This window comes from Pelodiscus sinensis, chromosome 4 (assembly GCF_052426305.1).
Source record: "Pelodiscus sinensis isolate ZL-2025 chromosome 4, ASM5242630v1, whole genome shotgun sequence".
Taxonomy (NCBI): domain Eukaryota; kingdom Metazoa; phylum Chordata; order Testudines; family Trionychidae; genus Pelodiscus; species Pelodiscus sinensis.
The window spans coordinates 24,245,995-24,270,806 of NC_143055.1; the positions used below are offsets into that span (position 1 = coordinate 24,245,995).

Sequence of the window (24,812 nt, forward strand, 5' to 3'; positions counted from 1 at the left end):
GTGGCCTTAGGATAAGTAGTGCACTGCAGATTTATTTGTTTAATAAAAAATTGTTAATCAAAATACCTCATTTTCTTACTTATCGCTCCTGCCCATGTACAGTTAAGTACTATGTAATTAAGTTATCCTTTTAATGGATTTCCCCTCTATCTGTCACTCATTCATGTAGACTTTCCTTTAATGTAGTTGCCACCGAATAGGCACATATACCCATCATTAAATTTTTGCACTGGTGAGACAAGTGTAACCAGAAGCATTAAAATTCACTTGGATTTTAGAACTATGCAGTGAATTTGACAAAGGAGTATCTTTATGATTTTTAAAAATGTATTTGTTATGCACAGTGGGATTGGAGCAAGCAAAGAGACCACTCCTGCAAACGCGAGCGATTGGTCTTAATTTTTAGTAGAGAGAATAGTCTTGTTGATGCACCTAGTAATGTGCTGGATTGGACCCTTTGTCTTAATTCTTGTCCTGAGAAACTAGCAGATCCTCAAGACATGTGGTTTGTAGGGCAGGCTCCTAGAGTCTTCCACCGATCAGAGAGTAAGTGAGCAAATCCCATACTCTCAACCCCATTTCTCCCCCCCCCCACCCCTCCTCCTGTCACCTCGCAAATGTAGGAAACTCTACCAGGAGTCTCGAGGAGTTTCCTGACCCCTGTATGGGTCTTCCACATTGGGGCATGAGCTGGCCATTAAGCCATATGGCTTTGATTACAGATTTGTGGGAAAGGGAAGTGTCTGAATGTGGGACAGAAGAAAATTAATAGAATGAAATCAAAATATAATCTTTTGCAGAATATTAACTTTAGCGTGCCCCAAAGAGGATCAGAGTACAACTTGCCATGCTTATAAGTTAAATCTAGTTGACTTCAGTGCCAGCCAGGATTTCATCTGGGGTTGCCAACCCTCCAAGATTGGCCTGGAGTCTTCTGGAATTGGCATCAATCTCCAAGTGAGTATTGAAAGCTATCCAGAAGGTTTTAATAGGATATTTTAAGAAAATGATATAGTGTCATAGTAGGGGAAAAAGTCTCCCAGAGCAGATTCTCTGAGTTGGCAAACCTAATTTTACCCAGTATCTTGTATGTTTATAATACTTTTGTTTGAGGAGGTGTTGTGTGTTTTATGTAATAAGGTTAACATTGTACAATAAGTACACATAAGTACTTTGGTAAAAATTGCTTGCTGTGAATTATTTTCCAGTTTGTGGAGGGAGCATGTTGTTGGTTCAGTCCATTTAGCATGAGTAAATGGCTACATTATACTTCTTAATACTGGAATCACACAAACTTCCTTTTGCCCATTACCACTGAAAAGAGAAAGCAGAGACTAGCTACCATCTTGAGTTATGCTCATGCTACTGGTCCTGTTGTTTGTTCCATTTGTATTCTCAGTGCCCCTTCAGACTTTTGTCTTTTGTTTCAGCAAGACCAGACTAACATGGCTACATCTCTATTACCCTTCAGACTTTGAAATCCTTCAACTAGAGAGACTTGAGAAATAAAGCACAAGATAGGAGACTACCATGAATAAGATCCGAGAGGTATTATCTCACAGGTAGTTCTTATACTGGAAATCACTACTGCTGGAGTCAGTGGAATTACTTTTGTTGAAAAGGGTTGCAAGATTAGAGCCAAGCAGTTTTACTTCTGTAGCTGATGAGTTTTCTCTAATAAGGTGTACCAGTTGAGGCTTTTACATTTTATGTTTTGATTCCTCTCTCTATTTGCTTCCCATTACGCTGATCTTAAAAATGTACCAGTCACTAATACAGGTGTAGGAGAAGTGTCCAGGCAGAAAAAACATCGATTGTTAATGTATTGTCAGTTAGGCAAAAAAGCCAGTTAGACAGTTCTAGATACAATTATATGAAAAGATAATGTATAAATAATTCAATCAGCTTTGCTAGAGGGAGCAGTTCTTAAATGAGTCTAATTATTCTCATTCCCATGTGATTTTGGACTTGAAATTAACCTTGCAAAATGTAATCTTTTGCAGCGTATTAGCTGTAGCCAATCACAAAGAAGCGCAAAGTATAACTTGCAGTGTTCATAAGGTAGGAAATAGAATGCACAGGGTAAAATGTCTGATATAATCAAATTGTTCATTACAGATTTGGACATCTGAGGTATATAAATTGCAGCTGCATGCTCCATGACTGTGTAGTTCCTAGATACTACCATGGTATCCATTTTTAGAAATACCACACACAGTGCCTAAGGGTACATCTACACAGCAACAATATTTTGAAATAACTAGTGTTATTTTGAAATAACTTAGTCCACATCTACACAGCAGGCAGTTATTTCGAAATAATGTTGAAATACTGTCAAGCTGGACGACTTCTTACTTCAACTCCTTGTAACTCTCATTGTACGATGAGTAGGGGAAGTCGGAGGAAGAGTGATCTGTTTCAAAATAAGTGCTGTATAGACACTCGCAATTTTGAAATAAGGTATTTTGAAAATCAGCTACACAATTGACATGGTTCAATTTGTGTAGTTTATTTAGAGTTAAGCCCTCCTGTGTAGATGCACCCTATGGGTGTGTCTAGACTGCAGGCTTTTTTCGAAAAAAGTAACCTTTTTTCAAAAAAACGTTACCTGCATCTATACTGCTGCCGTGTTCTTTCAAAAGTAAATCGAAAGAACGTGGCAGTGTTTTCAACTGCAGTAAACCTTGTTTTACGCAGAATAATGCCTTTTTTTTAAAGCGATCTTTCGAAAAAAGGTGCTATGTAATGCAAACTCTGCATTTTCGAAAGAGAGCATCGAGACTGCCTTGATTCTTTCTTTCGAAAAAGGGGCTTGCTTTTTCGAAAGTACTGGTTGTAGTCTAGACGCTCTTTTTCGAAAGAGGCTTTTTCGAAAGTATCTTTCAAAAAAGCCTCTTTCGAAAGAGACTTGCAGTCTAGACGTAGCCTAAGTGATTTAGGAGAGCGAGCTTCATTGAGACTCAAAGGGATGAATTCTCCCAAACCAATTACATGTTTTGAGAGAAAAATTCTCACCTTACATAGATACCTAAAGGAGACTTCTATTTCCATTGCATTGTTCACTTTTAGTTGCTTTCTGATGCAGCAACACAGTTACCTTCTGTATTGAAAAACCTTGTATTCAAGAGCCATATCTAGAACAGGCTTTGTTTTACTAAAAAAAGTCATCTTTATATAGAGTTATCTATGTTCACATTTATGGATCCATCACTGAGTTATCTCAGCATTTAGAAGAGGAGAAAATAGTTTTGCACTCCTATGACTTTATTTCTAAGTAGATTACACAAAACGTACATCAAAGTTCTTTGCATAAAACCTGTAAGCAGTTTTGAGATTGGACTAGGGGCCCTACATTCCCCCATGCAGGAAATTTAGACTTGTAGATTCTGTCTAGTGATAGATCCACTGGAAATTCCCCAGCATCACCATAAACATCAGGAAAAGTTTTCTGACAATGACCTTTTATAGGTCATAAAACATTCCTAAGAGCCAGATTCTGCTTGTTTTACACACCTGAAGTATCCTGTTGATTTCAGCTGGAGTACTATAGTTTGACATACTGTTATTGCCATTCCTTGAAAACCTTACAACTAGATTGTGACAAGCACTAGAAGACATACAGTAGAGACTACACCTGCTTAACAGACGCTGAACTGGATGATTTAATAGATCTTTTCCATTTCTAATGTATATGATTCTATGACAGTTCAGTTATCTGCGGGGTAGGAAATGGAAAACAAAGCAACCCAGAAAAATTTCAGACAGTCATAATTATATATGCAAATGCATCAAGTGACTATGACTATGCACCCTGCTGATTAAATATGATATGTTGAAAAATGCAGACACACATTTAAACCTACAAGCACATTCCCTAAGAACTACCCTGGTGATTATGCTTCATTAGTAACAGGTGTTTTTGCAATTGAAAATTCTGGTATGTGTGCAGTGGTGGTCCAAGACACAGAATTACACTGGTGTAAAGAAGATTAGAATCAGAGACCAGGACTCGTATGGGAAACTTTAATGGAGAAGATTTAGAGGTCTGAAGAGTCTTTCTGTATAATTAATACAATAACTGATTGTGCTCTAGTATATCATGTAGACTAGTGGACAGGGACTCTGGAGACCTGATTTCTAGTCTTGATTCTACCAATGATCTCATGGGTGACGTTTGGCAAGTGTATTTTCAGCTTTGTGCCTCAATTTTCCCATTTGTAAAATGGAGGTTCTGTGATGAAGGAATGAAAAATACTATGTAAGAGCTAGGTGGTATTATCAGCATTGAGTGTTCTCAACGCTCAAGTCCCTGAAAAAGGATAGTCCAATAGTTAGGTGCAAGCTTCAGTCTTTGTAGATATATAGTCAAGACACTTGCTCTGCCACAAACTTTTTTGTGTCCTTGGGCTTGAAAGGCGCATCACTTATGCTGCAGTCAGTATTGCTATGGTTCAAAAGACCTGAATGTAATTCGAACTCTGGGTTTAAAAATAATCCCATATGCTACATGCTTTTAGCAGAATGCTGGAAGAAGGCTGTGTGCTGATAGAAAAGGACTGCCACTGTGGCTATTGGAGTAGTTAGAATATAAATACTGGGTCATCTTTCTGCCTGAGGAAAGACAATCAGGAGAAAAGGCCAGATACATTAACCTATTGATGAGCCATTCCATAAAGCTATGACTTGAGAACAGGTCTGACAGATAGATTCAGAAGAGAGGACTGTCCAATGGGGGGTTGAGGGGAGAGAGAGAATATTTATATACAATTCCATGTTGAAAAATCTGATCATTAGTTTACTGCTTTTTACAAAATTAAATGAACTCTGTGTTAATGAATATAGTGAGGGCTGATTCTGACTTCTGGCATTATATGGTGCTCCTAGAGTGCCCAGACTTGGTAAAGAAACCACAACAGGCTTGGGAGAATTCCCTTAGCATAGGAGGGACAAAACTTGGGATCAAATTATTAACTGAGGAAGCAACTCTGAGAAATATCAGAATGAAAAATAGAATCATAGAGCTGGAAGAGACCTCAGAGGGTCATCAAGTCCAGCCCCCTGCTCTAGGGAGGATCAATCCCAACTAAATCAACCCAGCCAGGGCTTTGTCAAGCCAAGACTTAAACACGTCTACGGATGGAGACTCCACTACTTCCCTAGGTAACCCATCCCAGAGCTTCACCACTCTCCGGGTATGTCTACACTAGCCCCCTACTTCGATCTAGGGAGGCTAATGAGGGCAACTGAAATTGCAAATGAAGCACGGGATTTAAATATCTCACGCTTCATTAGCATGTTCCCGGCTGGTCACCATTTTAGAAATTGACTAGCCTGAAGTCACTGCCTGTGTCTACACGCAGCAGTGAAGCGGGATTCCGAATTAAAGCCCTAAATCGAATTAGCTGTTATTCCTTCTGGAGCGAGTGGAGTAGCTGTGTATTGCATCACATAGCTTACTAGGGGACTGAAAGTAAAAAGCAAGAGCCTGCAAGGCACTGCAGTAAGTGACTGAGCCCTAACTTCACATGTCTCAACATGCTTTCCTTACCACTGCTAACCCCTTCCAGCTCTGTGGATCAGCTGTGAGAACTCCCCCTCCATCACAGTCTGCAGGCATGTTAAATCTTTCATGTCCCTCTTTCCCTGGAGAACAGCTAGAAAATCCATCAGCTCCCTACTAGTCCCATCCTGTATCACTGAGCCAGGCCTTGGAAGAGCAGCCCTGTAGGGAGCAAGATAGCATGAAAATGCTTCTTCAAGATAGGCCAACAAGGAAAATAACAGAACACCACTAGTCATCACCTACAGCCCCCAGCTTAAACCCCTCCAGTGCATCATTCACAATCTACAACTTATTCTGGAAAATGATCCCTCACTCTCACAGGCATTGGGGGACAGGCCAGTCCTAACCTACAGACCAACCCCCTAATGTGAAGTAAGTTCTTTCCAGCAGCCACGTATTACACCTCAGGAACACTCACTAAGGAACCTACCCCTGCAAAAATCCCATTGCCAACTCTGTCCATGCATCTATACTAGTGACATCATCACAGGACCTGATCACATAAGTCACAACATCAGAGCCTCACATAACTGTACATCTTCTAATGTGATATATGCCATCAAGTGCCAGAAATGCCCCTCTGCCTTGTATGTTGGTCAAACTGGACAGTCTCTGCGACAAAGGATAAATGGGCACAAATCCGATATTAGAAATGGTAACACACAGAAACCTGTATGGGCACTCGTTAATGGATTTTAAAGAATCCATCCTTCAGCAAAGGAATTTCTCAAGCCAACTACAGAGAGAGACTGTGGAATTGACCTTCATATGTGATTTTACATTGGTGTCCACAGTTCCCTGTATAAGAGCTTGCAAAACTTCCAAAGCAGGTGGCAATGAAGGCACTCTATTAGAGCTTACAAAGCTTCCAAAGCAGGTGGAGACTGATTCACTTTTCCACTGTTCTTGGCCTCTGCCATTAATTAAAATTCGTCTCCTTTGTCACCTCCCCTGCCCCCACCCGGGTAAACACCACTTTCCTTTTTCCCAGGTGAATCTCCCTTATTTAAGATTCCTGTGGCACCTTATAAACTAACCGAAGTGTTGGAGCATAAGCTTTCGTGGGCAAAGACCCACTTCGTCAGATGCATGTCAGATGCAGTACTCCCTTACTTAAGTACAGCAACCCCCACTCGATCAGGAAAGTGTGAATGGCAGCTCTGTGCACTAGGCAGGATGAATCCGTCAGTATGGCTTTTCCATCGCTCTAGAGCTTGTGTGCCTAGATTTCAGCTGCATCAAGATACGCTTGGTGCAAGAGGAGAGTGGGGATATCAGAGCATCAGACCCCATATAAGCACTTCTCTCATTTACACCAGCTAAGTATCATCCTTAAAGGATCATATGCCAGCTCTTAACTGTTGTGGAAAAGTTGAGCAGTACACAAGCCATTCTACCCTGCCTCTGGTACACCCCATACACTGCTATTGGGGGTGGCAGTTAATGTAGGAGCTATCTCTGGCAGTTTTGTGTCATAATAGAGACACCCCCCCCCCCAATTCTTCAGCAGAGGAATATTCCATTTGTCTGGCTATTATCAGCTTGTAATTTCTTTTGAGCTGCTCGGGTTGCACAAAGTGAGCTGGGTCTAGAACAGAGTACCTCTCCCAATTGTTCTGTATTTCTTTGCTATAGAATACCAGGTAAAACCCAGCATAAGGGGGGAATGGAAAAACAAAATTGCAAAATATCAAATATCTCATGGAAGAAGCTTCTGTTCCTCTTGTCCTTCCCTTGCTATGAAATCATAGAATACTAGAACTGGAAGGAACCTCAAGAGGTTATCGAGTCCAATCCCCTGCCCTCACAGCAAGACCAAGCACCCTCTATACCATTCCTGATAGATGTTTATCTAACCTACTCTTAAATATCTCCAGAGATGGAGATTTCACAACCTCCCTAGGCAATTTATTTCAGAACCACCTTGACAGTTAGGAAGTTTTTTCTAATGTCCAATCTAAACTTTCCTTGCTGCAGTTTAAGTGTATTGCCTCTTTTCCTATCATCAGAGGCCAAGGAGAACAATTTTTCTCCCTCCTCCTTGTGATACTTGAAAACTGCTACCTTGTCCCTTCTCAGTCTTCTTTATAAACTAAACAAGACCAATTCTTTCAGTCTTCCCTCATAGCTCATGTTCTCTAGACCTTTAATCATTCTTGTTGCTCTTCTCTGAACCCTCTACAATTTCTTCACATATTTCTTGAAATATGGTGCCCAGAACTGGCAGAGGCCAATTGAGGCCTAATCAGCACAGAGTAAAGTGGAAGATTGTCATATACACTTGTCATACTAGTGTAAATACAGTTCCCAAACATCACACGTCAAGTCATACATGATAGTTGGTGAATGGCAAAAGGTGCAGAAGTTGAGAAAAATGTTCTTGGGTGTGACACAATCTGGTTTTGGTACATTGGGTTAAGTAGCTGTCAAAGCCCTGGGCTGTTCCTGCACATATTACAAATCTAGTAGAAGTAAAGCTCTTCCTCAGTAGTTTGAGTTCCTTTTGATCATTTTACTTTAGTATACAGGTTATATCAATTCTTTTATTTTTGCCTCAATCTGATGAAATTATGGGTTTTGTTCATACAATTAATGTATTATCCATGAAAGGCAATGAAGTCTCTCTCAGTGGAGATGGAGATTATATCTGGAAATATCTGCTGTTCCAAGTGTTTTATGTATTTCAGCTAGGGAAATGGAATATTCAATTTCATTATTCAGAATAGGACTATTCATTTTGTACAATGAAGGGAAATTCATCAATACCATCTTCAGTTTCCAGAAAAGTGATTTTTTTGGTGTGATGGTTTCATATACTCTATTTATATTTTATATCTTTCTCATCACTTGGAAATTATTCAGCTTCTCCAATAACAGGTTACCATAATTCCTCTGATCTCCTGAAAGCAACTCAATCACTGAAAGCGATTGCTTCTTCTGAAAGATTTCACCAAATGCAAATAATCAAATAAAAGATATTTCTGTATGTTAGAATTTTAAGAACATTTAGGGATACTTCATAAAGGTGGTAAATCCGTATTACTACATCTTGGTACTCACTGTACTGACATTAATCATGATGGATTCTTGGAGAGGGATGCTAATGTGATACTGTAAGTAATTTATTAGAAATAACATTGCTATGCAAAATTAATTCATGACCTCTTGTTACTCCCATTCTTCACTGTTTTTCTTTTTAAAACCAATTCAGTGTAATATGCAATATGGTCAGTGCAAACTTATGATAATTCTATCTACACTTGCATATTACTTTTAAATTTTAATTTCATTTTACTGCTTCTGAGATCTACAGGCTTGGGAAAGATGAAAGTAGAGTTGTAATTTCTACCATGGGCCTGACCCTGCTCCCACTGAAATCAATTAAAGTTTTTCTGTCTCCTTCAACAAGCACAGGAACAGGATTAGTAAGACAACATATGACTTTTCTGGCCATTAATAAAACAACATTTTCCTATTATCTCATTCTCTAGGAATGTTCAAATTATCTTTTATGCCAATTGATTCAAATGTTATGTTTTGGAGAGCATGACAGCTGGGAAGGAGGGTTTAGGCCCTGTTCTGGGATTTAATAGATCTGTATTCACTTCACAGCTCTATCATGGACCTTGAGCAAACGACTTATTCTCTCTGCCCCAGTTTCTTATCTGTAAGATAAAGTAGAAATACTTTCATTTCCTGCAGGGGTATTGTGAAAATCAATTCATTAGTGTTTGCAGACAACAATGAAGATCATATGAAAACATAGTCTTACTTTCAGTCATACTGTTATACTCTCTTTTCACTGTATGCCTGTAATGGTGTTCACTCATCACAAGAGCATCTCCTCCTGTGCAGGCATGGCATCGCTCTCTTCCTGTAATTCAAAGTGCTCCCTACTCACAACTCCTCCTTCTGGCTTGGTTACTTAATAGCTCTTCCCCATCCCCTGCCCTTCTAGGGTATGGAAGTTTTGCTGGACTAACTGTCTAGATTGCACCTCAGTTTAGTGCCACTTCCCAGTGGCTGGTAGGGGAAGCCAGGCCCTTCATCTTCTAGTCCAGTGACTGTCTACACAGTCCTACTATTGCTGCTGTTTCTGTGGGCTTCTTCCTACCCTGCCATTTCAGGCTTGCTTTCTCCACAACTCCTCTAGGGTTGACCCTTCTTTCAGAGACACGATCCTCAGACTCATTCTCTATTCTGGGTTTCCTGCTCCCAAAAAGTGACTACAGACTCTCTCTCTCTCTCTCCTTGAAGCCACCTGGTACTTCCCCTCTTTATAATCCTTTGTCAGCTGGGCATCAAGAACAATTAGGTATATATCAATCCCTGGGGCTTGAAGGTTAATTGGTCCTTTCTGGGCCACCTTGACCCCTTCAGGGCTGGTGTGGGAAAGAACATGCCACCACAATGCCTCTTCAACCATTGCTTTCTTAAAATCCTCTTTCTCTAGGAAGCATTCCCTCCTTCTTTTCCTCACTAGCAATCTCTCTTCTCCTTTTTCTTTTCCTGAGCTGTTGTCCCATATCTTCTCTTGTGTCTGTTTTTCCTTTGTCCTTTTCAGAAAGTAAGATAACTAAAACATATGATCTATATGAATGGCTGTGACTAAACTGTATCCTTTAAGTTATGTTTTATATACATAATTTTTAATTAGGATTGGCTGATGTGTACATGAGGAACATAGTGAGGTGTATTGTAGATCAGATATGACCAATTAAAGTGCTCAAAGGTATCCTCCTATTTTCACAGAAATTTACATTGATTTTAGTAATAAGCATTATCTTCATTAGGAATGTTCCACAATGAACTGTACTACTGGAACTTTAATTTGTAGTGATGCTAACAGTGTATTCTATGTTTTTCAGAGGTCTGAATTTTCAACACCTAAAATTGTCTGCATACTTTCACATCTGTAATTTGGCACACACAGAATGCTAATTTGTGCTTTCTAAATGGATTTGCCCATGCAGATAGATTTAGTAGATATCCACACAATTTGTATTCACAACCCAAATCTGCTCCTATTATAGCCAGTGACAAAGCTTCCTTTGACCTCAGTGGAAGTCAGATTAGACTCATTTTGAATTTTGAAAAATTCTGTTTGGAAAAGGTGAAATGTGAAAAAGAGGAGTCACCAGCATGTCGACACCACTTTATGAAATTTAGGACTCAGTACCATTTTCAAAAGCAAGATACAATCGTGCATGTTTGTGCATGCACAAATCCTGATTTTTTGAATTGAGACCTATATATATTCACAGACACCAGTTTGAATACGTGCATGTGAGTTTGTGTGCATTTTGCATGTGCAAAAATGCACATACATTAAAAAAACCCTCGCTATAGCAATGTACATAACGATGTAAGACAGTGATTCCTATAATTTTAAGGCAACCATGCACATTGTCCAGACTACGGGCTTGATTCTGTTCTTCTGTACCTGTGTAAATCACAGTTAACTCATCAAACATGTAACTGCTGTAAATAAGACCAGAACCTAGTTGAAATGAGGGGGAAAGAAACAAGAAAGAAGAGCAATGGGGCATGCTGGGGCAAAACTATGAAGTACTGAAGTGGAGGACAAGGACCTTAGCATTGATATAGCAAAGGGAAAGAAGCCTATGAAGGAGGGAATGATAAGGTCAAAAAGAATGGGTTAGGAAAGTTACCTTACCAGCAATATTTTAAATAGACTGGCTGGAAGGAAAGTGAGACATGCAATGGCTGCTGTCTATACATCAGTGTTATCTGAGATACAGCAGTACTTTCCATTGCAGTTATGGGGCAATAGTGATGATTGTGATTTGCCAAGCAGTGCAGAGTATTTAACTACTGATTCTCCTTTAGCTTAAGTGAAAGACAGGCAACCAAATATCCTGAATGGATCTGAAAATCTAAACTGCCATCTCTTAAGTCTTACTGCAAATGTAGACATATTAATGACATCCACTGTAAAATATGCTAATTAATAGTCCTAGAATAATTTCATTATGAAAATGTATTTGTCTCTATGGTGCAACTATAAAATAAGTCAACCCACTGCAAAATAGAGTAATGCTGAATGTCTCTTCTCAAACAAACAAGAATGCTTTATTCCAAATTAATTTATTTGTCTGTTGATATCTGCAAAATGTCTATACAAACACTTCAAAGAGGTGGCAAGATTCAGAACTTGCTTGTGAACAATTTAATTTTCCTTAATAAAACCTCCATTCAGACATTGTAGATATAAAGCCAGCCAACATGGAGGACCTGACGGAAGTGATTACTGCATCCGAGTTTCATCCCCACCATTGCAATCTCTTTGTCTATAGCAGCAGCAAAGGATCCTTGAGACTCTGTGACATGAGGGCATCAGCCCTCTGTGACAAACATTCCAAACGTAAGTTCATAAGATACGTTTGCTACAAATGCTGGGTAATGTTAATCATTTATAGATAGAGCACCTCTACATATGTACTGGAGTGCAGCATATTACAGTTGTTTTAGCTTATCAATTGCAGACATGCTAAAGGAAGCAAAACGGAAAAAACTGAGCAAGTCATTGAATTGATACAAGACTTATTTAGGGACTTCATTGGAATCACTTCTCTAACTACTGTTCCTTGCGGTTCATACTACAAACATAACTGAGTGAAAAACCTATAACCCTCTATCAATAGACAGATGGTTCTCAACAGTTTAGATTGATAGTCTCTTTGTGAAGAGTCTAAGTACTGTTTAGTGTGGGTGTGCATCTGCTATTTTGGAGTGCAGATTTAAGTTTTGGGGCAAGCATATTTTGTCCATCCAAACTTCATACAAAAAATTCAAGAGAAGCATTTCTAAGCTGCACTGTCACTTTAAGTTTTGGCCCCACATTTTTCAGATAAATGTAATTTCTAAGCATTGTTTTTGCTCAACTAAACAAATTAAGTAACTGATAGTATATAAGGTATGTAATATAGGAAAGGAGGTTATTTCAAAATTGAACAACAAAAGGAAAAAAAATTGTGGTACTATAAAAAGGTATTCTGTAGTTGCCCTAATGTGGATGTATATAGCTTATGAGATTCCTATCACGAAGTTGTAGCTATTTCATTTGATGACCAAATGAGGAATATGAAATCTGCAAATGGAAAAAGGGAGTTATCTTAAGTTCATGATAGCACCAGAATATAAATTATCATGAGACTGTATTCCTTCATGAAGAGTCTATGAAGTGAGGATTGCAATTCATTACATTACAAAATAATCTGACTATCATCTCCTTAGAGTCCAAATAGGAGTGCACGGGAATATGGAATCCTTTGAAACCCAATTGGAGAATGGATTAAGTGTGATAGGTTTATCAAGCTGATGTGATTGAAAGGGCATTTCCCATGGAGAAGCTTTTAAAAATTGGACTGAGGTTAATACATAATGAAAGAGAAAACTAAAAATGTCACTCATGTTACCTGGTACTGACATATGTTTTCTGGCATGGGGGGGGGGAGGGTGAGGGAAGAAAGAATGCAAAGTATTGAACCTAAAGATAAATGGTTAAATTATAGCTCCAACAGCTAGTGGGAAAACCTGCAGAGAATCTTAGCAACTCTAGTGCCCAAGTGATGGTGAGAGGAGGCATAATGGGACATTCAGAGAGCAGCATATACTGCACCTGTACAAAAAGTATGCTTTCTTCCACGCTGCCCATCTAATACTGGTTGATACACAGGGAAAATGGTCCCCTATCATATCTCTAATCAGCCCTATGAAGTTCTGTAAGTGCTAGTGCTTTTGCAAGCCTTTTGTTCAGAGAGTGAATGCAGACAACTATGGTGGCCCCCAACAGTGGTGAACTGGGGAAAAGGGCTTCCCTGCAACACTTTCCCCACCATTGCTATTGGCCTCGATGTGCACATAAAGAAGCAGGTGAACTGTGAGTTCCGTACATAGGACGTTAAGAATGAAACCGGTGCAAAATATAGATACAATAATGGTACAAGATTTGCCAAACCTCAAATATTTATCTAACGAGGATTCTGAATTTTGCTGGAGCTACTAAATAGTGGAAGTTAAAGATCGTGAATTATTTCTTTTTAAGTAATTCAGTGTGAATGGTTGGGCATCCACCTTTTTCCAGAACTCCCCTCTGGTGCATTTCTCTCAGTTTATGGTGACCCCTTCTGACAGTTTCTCTAGTGGTCCCTATAGTGGCTCAATCCTCTGGCCAAGTAATTTACAGCCTGTACAGAACACAACTGAAACAGATGCCTTCCAGGTATTTATCCAACAACGTATTTAAACACTCCTGGCCCTGGTAGAGGGACCATTCCCCAAGGGCTTCTTCCGTTGGAAATTATTGTCCACTCTGGTCTGTTCTGCCTCCAGCTGAGCCTGTTAACCCCTCTAAATCTTCTGGGGGTTTATTGCTGTCTAATTGTAGGTCACTTCCCCAGTGGCCATTACTCCAAATTCCAGCACAGAGAACACCATGTCTCTTTAACAAAACAGCTTTCAGTTCCCTGGGCTACTTCCCAACAGTCCCAGCCTTCACCAGTGCTTCAGGTTCTTCTATGTTCATGTCCAGCCGGCAGCCAGGAGCTCTTTCTCTTTCTCCCAGTCCTTGCCAGCACTGAGCTGTCGATGGTACTACAGTTTCCTCTAGCCCAAAGGTGGGCCATAAAATGGAGGCAGTTCACCTGGGTTAGCCCCTGGCAGGCCGGCACTGCTACATTTACCTGTGCCTCCACAGGTACCGGTGATTGCAGCTCCTATTGGCCACAGATTGGAACATCACTTCCCACAGCTTGCATTGGCTAGGAACGATGATCGTGGCCAACGGGAGCTGCATTCGCCCATACCTGCAGAAGCACAGGTAAATATAGCAATGGTGACCCATCAGGGGCTAACCCTGAAAACTGGATCCTGCCTTAGGGCTGGTATTTGCCCATCTCTGCTTTATCCAGTCAGGAGTACCATCTGAACTCCTCTGACTCAAACTTACTCAAGAACTGACAGTGATCTGAACTGTAGTTCCTTTTATACTAGTCTGCAACATGATTGACTAGCCCTTTGCCACCTCCCTCTGATTGGCTGCTTTCTTGCACAGTTGCTCTAGGCTGCTTGGAGGATTTAGCTCCACTTCTGCTTTCCTGGGAAGGTTGTGGCAGGACCCTCGGGAGGAGGCGGAGGGGGAGCGGGGGCTCTGAGCCCAGTCCACCCATTCATAGCATAGATAAAAATGAAATCCAGTTTTCATTTCATACAGTACATGAGCTGATGAATTACTACTGTAATAGAGGGAGCATGTGCTAAATGGGATCACAGCAGCCTGTGTAGATTTTCTTTGCCGCTTTTCACTAAATACTTGGTTACAAACAGGACTATTATTTTTATCTAGACCAGTGGTTCTTAACCTGGTGTACAGGGCCTCCTGGGGTTCCAAGAGCAAGTTTCAAGGGGGTCTGTGAAGTATTTCTGATGTTGGACTCACTCACTATAGCTCAGGGCAGAAAGCCAAAGCCACATCCCACAGGACTGTAGACCAGGGCCCCAAGTCCTCCTGTGCAGAGCTGCAGCTGAAGCCTAAGTAGCTTAGCTTTGCTGGGCTATGGCTCTGCTTGCTACCCCTAACACCAGCCCTGGCTTTTATATGCAGAAGATCTGTTGTTGTGGCATAGGTGGGCTGTGGAGTTTATATAGCATATGGAGGGAGGGACTCAGAAAGAAAAGGTTGAGAATCCCTTATACATACATGAGTTCCCATTCTTTTGAGACTCATCCTGTTTGAGTAGCAATTGCTGTTTGTTATGTGTTTGGAACCAGAGACTGCTATCTGTCCTAAAGGTAATGAAATCATTTAAATCTTTCTGTACAAATACATAGTTCCACTCACATCACTGTTCAGATAGGCCCACACATGATGCCTGGTCTGATCTTGCTACCATGGAAGCCAATTTCTGAATCTACGTTGGCTGGACTAGGAAGAAGACTGAGCCCATTGTTGTATAATTCCATTCCTCCATATTAGTGGAGATGCCTAGTATCCTTATGGTGTTGTGACGATTGAGTTATGTAGAGCACAAAATGCAATGAAAATGAGAGTGCTGCAGCAGAAATGTGTATTGTGACTGAGCCACTTGAGGAAAAGTAGCCCAAAACATTATGTGGGGGAGCAGAATGGAGAGCTCCTTCTCCTAATAATATAAGGCGCTGAGTTGCTCTGCGCCATTTACTGCAGGTTAGCAAAGGCACATTTTCTTGAGCTCACAATCTATTTTTTTCAGTATCTGCTGAGATCTGACGTAGGCCACATCTCCACTTTCTGTGCTGTGGCATTCAATTTAGCGTGTCTAGTTAAGACACGCTAAATTCAATGATGAGGGTGGCTCCTGTTGGCACCGATACTCTTCTAAGTTGTGAGGAGTAAGGGAAATTGATGGGAGTGTTTACTTCCGTCAGCCTCCCTCTCTGAAGATGGCATCAAGCTTAGCTTAAAGCAAGCTGATTCCAGCCCCATATTTTATATACAGGCAGTCCCCAGGTTACGTACAAGATAGGGACTATAGGTTTGTTCTTAAGTTGAATTTGTATGTAAGTCGGAACTGGCTCCAGATTCAGCCACTGTTGCTGAAACTGACCAGGGGCTGACTACAGGAAGCTGGAGGCAGAATTGCTCTGCCTCCAGCTTCCTGGAATCAGCCACTGATCAGTTTCAACAGCGGCTGAATCTCGAGCCTGGGACAGAACAGCTGGGCTGCCAGGTAGGTCCCTGCAGGACCAATCCGGCAGCACCCCAGCTGCTCTACCCCAGGGTCCACAACAAAAGCCTGGTCTGCTGGGGGGGGGGGCGCCCTAGCTGCGCCCCCCCCCCCCCCAGCAGACCAGGGACACGGGGAGCAAAGCCGCAGCGGCGGCGGGGTGCCACGCCTCTGAGCCTTTGCCAGAGCAGACCAGGGACACCGGGAGCAGACCAGGGACACCGGGAGCAAAGCTGCAGCGGCGGCGGAGTCCCGCGCCTCTGAGGCTTTGCCAGAGCAAAGCCTCAGAGGCGCGGGACCCCTCCGCTTCCCCGGCTTTGCTCCAGGTGTCCCTGGTCTGCTGGAGACGGACCCCAGCAGACCAGGGGCACCCAGAGCAGCTTTTCTTGCCCCGGAGGTCGAGGTGGCGGGACCACTGCGCTCTGGGCGGTCCTGCTGCCTGCGAGCTCCGGGGCGAGAGAGCCTCGTTCGTAAGTGCGGATCCGACATAAGTTGGATCCGCGTAACTCGGGGTAATGCCTGTACCCAAAGTTGCGTACTTTAACCCGATCTTCTGGGTCTAGTATAAGCCTGGCCCTAGTGTCTTGTGGCTAGTTCCTATGAGAATCTGGGACTCTGATGTACACCTGTTAACTCTCATGGAGCCAAATCCTGGGATCGAGCCTTTCTGAGGTACTCTACGCTTCAGTCTCAGGCCTTCAGTGTCTATTTGACATTGGTGAAGTCAGTGGGAAGTTTATTAAATAAGAGGAAGTACAGAGAAAATTCTTTCTCATGCAGAGGGAACACAAAAGGCATTTGTACCACCCAGTTTCCCACTGAAGTCTTTTGTGACAGACTGGTCTTCTTAATAGGAAATAATAAGCATTTGAGGGTGTAAGTGCACTGTAAGTGGTGCATAGGTCTCTCCACAAGGATACATTTCTTCAGGAGTAGACACTGAATAAAACGGACACGATTGAGCCCATCTGATGCAAGGAAAAATGCATTGGTTAGGATGTGGTCTCTGTTTATTGCTCATACCAAGAAAATAACCTTCCACAATGATTTTGGCAGCATTTTACCTTTGTTAGCTGTATACCCTTTGTACTTTGAGGGAAAATAGAATACCTTGAGGAAAAGAGGAGAGCATGACAGAATTTGGGTCTTTGTTGTGAGTTTCTCTGTCCTACTTACATTGTTTTCTTCCATAATACTTTGATTTCTTCCTGTTAATAAGGCCTGCCTGCCCCTGCAACATCGTGCCAAATGCCAATCATAACCAATTAAAACAGCAATATAGTAACCCTGAATGAAAAGAAGGCATTTTATGCCAGAAAGGAGAGCAAGGTCTAATGGTCATTGATTAAACCCTATTTTCCAGAGCTGTGAGTTAGAAAATAGGCCTTTAATGTAGCATTACTGCATCAAACTGGTCAAGTTTGTTGAGAAGCTGAGTGTGGAGCATATACAACACAAACATTGATAAGGTTAATGAAAGAACTTTCAAAGCATTACCAGGAAGAGTACTGAGTGCTGCTGACTGGATTGGTTTGAATATAGCTCACAATAAGATGCAATAATAATTATCTAAGCACTCCAAAACACTCATCTTAAAATGAATCAGCTACGCATTCAGATGCTAGCAAGACAGTCTCTTTGATACTGCACCATGAATTTTATACCAGCATCCACCTACTTTGCAAATTATTTCTGTGGATTTCCAATACCCTCCCAAAGCAGCTTGCCTTCATGCGACTTTTCTCCATTAGTTACCCTTCCCCCCATTTAGAACAGTCTCTTTAACTTGGTGCAACCTCATTCTTCTACTTCACATGTCCACTCAGAATTCACTTCTTCCGGTCAGTTTTCAGTCACTGATCTCTACCACAGCCCTCTTTCCAGACACTGTCCCCAAATTAAAACATATGACGGTATCATTAGAAATAAAAAAAAAATTCAATAAATAACTTTCATAAGACCATATAAAATGTTACTGTTTTACAGTCCCTCTCCCTTATGCTTTTCCCCCCTAACCTTTATTTGTAGTCTTTTCTGTGTGAAGTCTCATGTAGACTGCAAACATTTATAGACATCTGTAGAGCACCATGCATCATATGGTACTGTATACATATAGACTTAGTATAGATTACACTAAATTCATGAAGAGAATCCAGAGTCTTTTATTTATTCCTGGCAGTAGCAGGGGCAGCAGTAGCACTACAAAGTTCCCCCAACCATGTGACACAATCCCATTCTGAAGGATACAAATTCTGAAGAGCTTCATGCCCGTTCAAATAGTGTTGCCTCTGCCAGGGCTGCCAGTAGTCTGCCAATCAGCACAGTTAGTCGTGATATGGATTCCTGTGTCCTAAGCAGCACCTTGAAAATACATCTAATACTAACATTTGATAAACAAGTCTCAGAGCGGTAGCTGTGTTAGTCTGTAACTTTAAAAACAATGAGCAGTCCTGTGGCACCTTAGGGACTTTGTTTTGTTGATAGAACTGGCTTCCGCTAATATCCCACAGTGTCTGCCCTGATGGCTCTGCTCAGTGTTTTGAGGCCTGTGCTTCCCTGCAGGCATTCACCCCTTCCATTTCAAAGCTCTGGAAAGTATCTGATAGCTGAGTGTGCTGCTCCATTTGGGAAATAAAAAACAAATCATTTGAATACTGCTGTTCCTCCCTGCCCTAGGAGCACAGTGGCAGGCAGTCTGCTGCTGCAGGTGGAGGGGGACAGACTGCTGTGCTGCTTTGATATTCCTTAGCACAGATAGCTCACAGAGCTGCTCATGATGCCACTCCTGGTAGCTGAGAACTGAGGGGGAAGCCTGAGATGTACAGTGATCAACTCTGCTTTGCTATAACATGGCACTGTGGAACATACCCACAGTGCATTGCTCACACTATCTATGATGGTGCCACAATGTGGACGTGATGAGGGATAGAGGGAGTAAATGTGAACACCATCTGGCAATTGTTGTTTTGTTGACTTTTGGGTGTTGACATTAGTTTTGTTGACAAGGCCTAAGACTGATGCACTTTCCTCCTTACAATGATCAATACTTCTGACTTCAGCCAGACTAGCGATTAGAAGAAAGAGATACCATCTCTTCTCTTGGCAGAATCTAGATACTAAATCCAAGAAAGGAAAAGCAGCTACCCGACCATAGAACCACACAAAGAAACAAAAATAAATAAATAAAAGGAACACATGGATTTTTAAACTCAAAATAACATCCTTTGAAAGGACATTGGGATTGCATAGTAGTGACAGCTTTTCGACCTCTAACTGAATATGGATTATACTTCATTTGAAATAAAGAACACACACACAAAAACTCTGACAGAATCTCCCTGTTGCATTTGCTAATTAATATCGACCTTTCCGGATGAATGATGCTTATTGTAAGACTAGAAAAGAGAGAATCCGTGTTTGTGTGAGCTTTACCTTTAAGAAAATATCTTCTGATTACTGCTTCTGTCCTCAGCGGTAAACTTATTTCTACGAGGAAGAAGCCTTTTTCTGAAAAAGCTTTTATTGGAAAAAGGCATGTACGGATGCGGAAGAGGGTGTTTTTTGAGTGTGGTGTTTTTTTTTTGTTTTTGTTTTTTAAAGAAGAGGCCTCCAGGAAATAACACAGATGTTCTGGTGGCCACTCTATCCAAAGTAATCAGAACTCTATAGTTCCTGTCTCCTGCCAGCTCTTAAAGCTGCAGGCACCCAGAACAAGCCTTATGGCAGGAAGCCGGGCCTGGGAGCTGCACCTCATCATGCGGCTCTGACTACCTCACAACTTTGGAGCGATGGCCTAGCCTCATGGGCCCCGTAACTTCCCCCAGCCCTCACAGGGAGCACCACCAGGGCTTCCAGGACCCAGCCAGGGGCAGCAAATGCTATGTGCCCTCCTGGTCTGTGGCGGAGATCCTGTCTCTCCTCAGGCTGTAGGGGGAGGAGGAGACCATGCAGAATCTCGGCTCCCGGTGAAGAAATGCTGAAATCTATGGCCAGATGGCCGAAGCTCTGGTGGAAAGGACACACACCCACACACCCACCCAGGACCCTGGAGCACACACACACACACACACCCAGGACTCTGGAGCAAGTGAGGAGTAAGGAGAAGGAGTGCCGCCAGGGCTACACCAGGGCCAGGGAGCACAGCTCTCACTCCCGGGCAGAACCCCACTCCTGCCCCTATTTCCAGGAGCTTTGTTGCCCATCCAGAGCTCCCTGCCAAGGAGGAGGATGAGGAACAGCAGCTGCAGGAGGAGGAGGAGATGCCCGCACCGTGACTCTGACCCTCGAGCCGGTACCCCAGGGCCTGAACTTGTCGCAGTCATCTTCTGACGGTGGGGAGGGATTACCAGGTGAGTGTTCTCAGTTTTACACACACACAGGGCAGGGGAGGCGCAGAGGGGCGGGGGTGTGATCGTCGCTTGGCCTTCTCAGCCTGGATGTCGTGCTGCAGTCGGTGCATGTGGAAGCACATGCAGTGCCAGTCTGCGCCATGTGGCCTCAGGAAGCAGCCCTGGAGCACCCCCGGGTTCCTGCTCACAGGTTCAGGCCACACACACATTTGATCCCTGTGGGGGTGCCCTCCCACCACCAGCCACTGCTAGAAGCAGGCTGGGCACAAGGACACATGTATGACCCCACACAGACTGAGGAGTGCCACACACAGCACACGGGCATGCCGGCACGCGTGAGGCACCACCTGCTACCGCGGACAGTGCTGCCAGGTGCAGGTGTGTATGCAGGCCCCATGGAAGGCCAGGCTGCTCCAGGCCCCTCTACCACCCACTGTAGCTGGACACTTCCCTTGCCTGCTTGTCCATGGGGCAAGGAGAAGCGGGAAAACATGGTCCCCTGGGCACCTCGGGGCCCCTGTGAGGCAGGGTCTGCTGTGGCCTTACTCCCAGGACATCCCCATCCTCTGGCCCAAGGACTATTGGTCACTGCTCACAAAGGAGGGCATGGCCTCCTGGACAGTATCTGCGTGGATGACTGACCACTTCTCCTTTATTCTCCACAGCTGGACCAGCTGTCACTGAGGAGTGATCCATGACATCAGAGGCAGCCGCCCAACACCAGGGGAGCCGCAAGCACACGAGGGTCCAGGAGGACTCTTGAGGCAGCATGTGGGCATCCTGCACAACATGCAGCAAACCCTGGCCCAGAAGGTCCAGGAGGACGCTGAGTGGCGGAACCGCATTTCAGACCAGCTTGTGTGGCAGGGCGACAACATATGTGCCATCATGCGGGAAATTCTAGCACACCCGGCTGCTGTCCCTTCTCCAGCCTCCCACCCTCTTGCCGCCACTGCTATATCCATTCCCCCTACCTCCCTGCTATGGCTATGCCCCCTCCCCCTGCCATCCCTGACCCTGCTCCAGCCCGCCATCCCCTCTCTTGTCCCAGGTCCCACTCAACCCCAGGTTCACTGTGGTCCCTGGATTCCAGCCACACCACGCACCATTCCCAGCCGTGAGCCCCCCTACCCCATCCAGGTTCTCAGCCCCTCTCCTCCCCAGTTTATTTTATTATGCAAAAAATACAGTTTGTTTTGTTCAAATCGAAACAGGTGTGTTCATTCAGAGTTCAGGGAAGTGGGGAAGAGAGGGGTTGTGATGGGCAAGGTATAGAGGAGTAAGGCACAGGCCCCTAGTGGCGAGGCCCTGGGAAGAGTTACTGGGGACCTTGAGAGAAACTTTCCCTCAGGGCCTCCTCGATGCACACCTCCAACTGACGGGCCTGGCAGATGGCAGCTGAATGCAGCTGCTTGAACGCCCTCCCTTCACGGCTGGCCTCTGCCCCCACCCTGGTAGGACGGCCTCCCCCTTCCTTTCCACAATGTTGTGGCGGACACAACACGTGGAGACCACCTTGGGGATTTTGTGCTCCCCCACATCAAAGTGGGTCAGGAGGCACCTGAACCTCACCTTCAGTTGCCCGAAGGTGCATTCCACCTGCATGCAGGTCTGACTGAGGTGAGCATTGAATTGGTCTCTGCTGGGGTCCAGGTAGCCGGTGTATGGCTTCATCAGCCACAGCACGAGGGGGTAGGCCGTGTCCCCAATGATGCATAGTGCATCTGCACATCCCCAACCCCAAAGTCATGCTATGGGAAGAATGTGCCGGTCTCCAGCTTGTGGTAGAGGCTGGAGTTTCTAAATACGTGAGTGTCGTGCGCCATGTCCAACCACCCAATGAAAATGTCCGTAAACTTTCATCAAGAAATAACCCATCCTATTGATGTACTGGGTAGCTCGATGACGGGTGCGCAGATCGGGATGTGAGTTCCATCAATTGCTCCCCCTGCAGTTGGGAAACCCCAGGGCAGCAAATCCTGTGACGATCAGGTCCAGGTCTCCCAGGCAGATGGCCCTGTGCAGCAGGATGGAGTTGATGGCCCTTACAACCTGTGAAAGGAGACAAACACACAGAACAGAGAATAAGAGGGAGAAAGTGCCTGAGCCCTTGGGAGGTGCCCGCCCCCCTCTCTTCCCCTCAAACACCGCAGGAACCACCCCCAGCAGCAGGGTGGTGTGAGGGTGGGACGGCCAGGTACGTAGCTCCATAAAAGTAGCCTTCTGCATGCGGAAGTTTTGGAACCACTGCTTGTCATCTCACCGCTCCATGACCAGCAGGTCCCACCAGTCAGAACTGGTGTCCAGCCTCCAAAAGCGTGTCTCCAATGTGGGGTGCAGTTGCAAGGGCATTGCTCCTGCGTAAGGGAGAGGGTCTCAATGATGAGCTCAGTGTCGAGCTTGTGCAGGGCCATGAAGGCAGCCTGCAGAAACTGCTGCATGGTCTTGTGAGGCCATCGCATGCCCAGAGGCAGCTCCAGCTCCATGGCCAGGAGTATGCTGTGGTGTCCAAAAGCTGGGCAACCAGAGCATGCACCTCTAAAGCTTTGCTGTCCCTCAGAGAGGTAGGCAAGCATGCAGCAGAAGCTGAGAAACAGCTGTCCAGGGGTGTCCCTTTAAGCACACGTCTCAGGTAGAAAACAGCACCTGGAAGCAACTGCTGATCTAATGAAGTGGTTCTGAGTGGCCTTATATGCGAGAGAGCTTCCAATCACTGTGGACGCTATCTTCCAAAAAAGCAGATTGCTTTTGCCTTGCGCTTTTGCTGTGCTCTCTTTTGAAAGAAGTTTTTCCCGAAGAGCTGTTCCAGAAAAGCGTCTTCTGAAAGAAGCTTGCAGTCTAGATGTATCCTCTGTGTGTTTAGAGGAAGCTGTAAAAGTAGGTCCACTCCAGATGTGAACTGCGAGGTTATGTGGCATACAAAAAAAAAAAACAGGTCAGTTTAATCTGAGGTTTCATAGCACTTAACTCAGATGTGTTGTTAAAGGTATACTTTCCATATTGTAGGTCTGGACTTGGGCTTTAAGAATGTGTTGCTAATGCATGTATCTGTTTTTTCATCATTTCCTCCATTTTATGTAACCTAGATATAAAAATGTGCCCAAAGCTTGGTAAATTTTTCTTTTCATAAATCTCCCAATAACAGTTGTCTCAAAAAATCCTCTCTCTCCTATTTCACACATAATGAACCCAATCCTGTTAAGAGTCTGCCTGTATGTAGAAATTTCAGAGAGAGATTCTTTGTGGTCTGTTTGTGAGATTGGGCCCCAGGATTGGTGTAGAGCACTTCTGTGATAATCCTAATTTTCATTATCTATTTAAAACTATTAACTGTTACTGCAGAAAGATCGTTATTAGCTATGCATCTTTTCCCTTGATTATGCAAATGTATTAAAATTAAATAAATGTAAAACGAGAATTGTCTGATTTATGTACTTGGAGCTGGCAAGTAGTAAGAAAAATGTAGTAGCAGAGCAGGCATAAATATTTCCTGATTTAAAAGGTGTTTCATTAGCCCTCCCACCTGCCCCCAACCACATACACGGTCAGAACAAATAGCTACTGTAAGATTTTGTTAATTACTCAAAGCTGCTTTTTGTTGCAATTTAAATAAACATCTTTCATTGTCTTTCCAAATTTCCATTTTTTTTATTCAATATGCCATTTCACTGGGAAATTCTCCCATTCTTAGGCCCAATCTCTAAGATTTATACATGTGCTTAATTGTAAATACTGGGTAGTTTAATGTGCCATTAACCTCTGTGGGACTAGAATCCTAGAAGATTAGGTTTGGAAGACACCTCAGGAGGCCATCTAGTCTAACCCTCTGCTCCAAGCAGAACAAAATCCCAACTAAATCATCCTAGCCGAGGCTTTGTTAAACTGGGCCTTAAATACTACAAGTTAAATGTGTTTATAAATCTTTGCAAGATTGCAGTTTAATAATGCTCTCCCTTTAAGAATACTCCATCCTTGCATGTGATTCTTTAGCACCGCATTTCATTAACAAACTCCCCAGTGAAGCAACATTTAATATAAGCACGTCCACTGATCTTTATGTATTGATCTAGTTCAACCCTCTTGCATCTTGTGACAGGTTGCAGCAACTCACTGTAAATACCAGATAGTAAAACAGATTCTTAGATACTCATTTGATGGTTTACATTTAAAATT

At 43.3% G+C, this 24,812-nt stretch overlaps 1 protein-coding gene across 5 annotated transcripts in view; it reads left to right on the top strand.

Moving 5' to 3' along the window:
* Positions 1 to 24,812, top strand: part of PPP2R2C (protein phosphatase 2 regulatory subunit Bgamma) — a 271,511-nt gene that overhangs the window by 214,661 nt on the left and 32,038 nt on the right. For all 5 annotated transcript variants that reach the window (XM_006128213.5, XM_075930765.2, XM_075930767.2 and 2 more), the window contains one exon: positions 11,784 to 11,948. In XM_006128213.5, the coding sequence (XP_006128275.1) occupies positions 11,784 to 11,948 (165 nt within the window). The remainder of the gene's footprint in view (positions 1 to 11,783; positions 11,949 to 24,812) is intronic.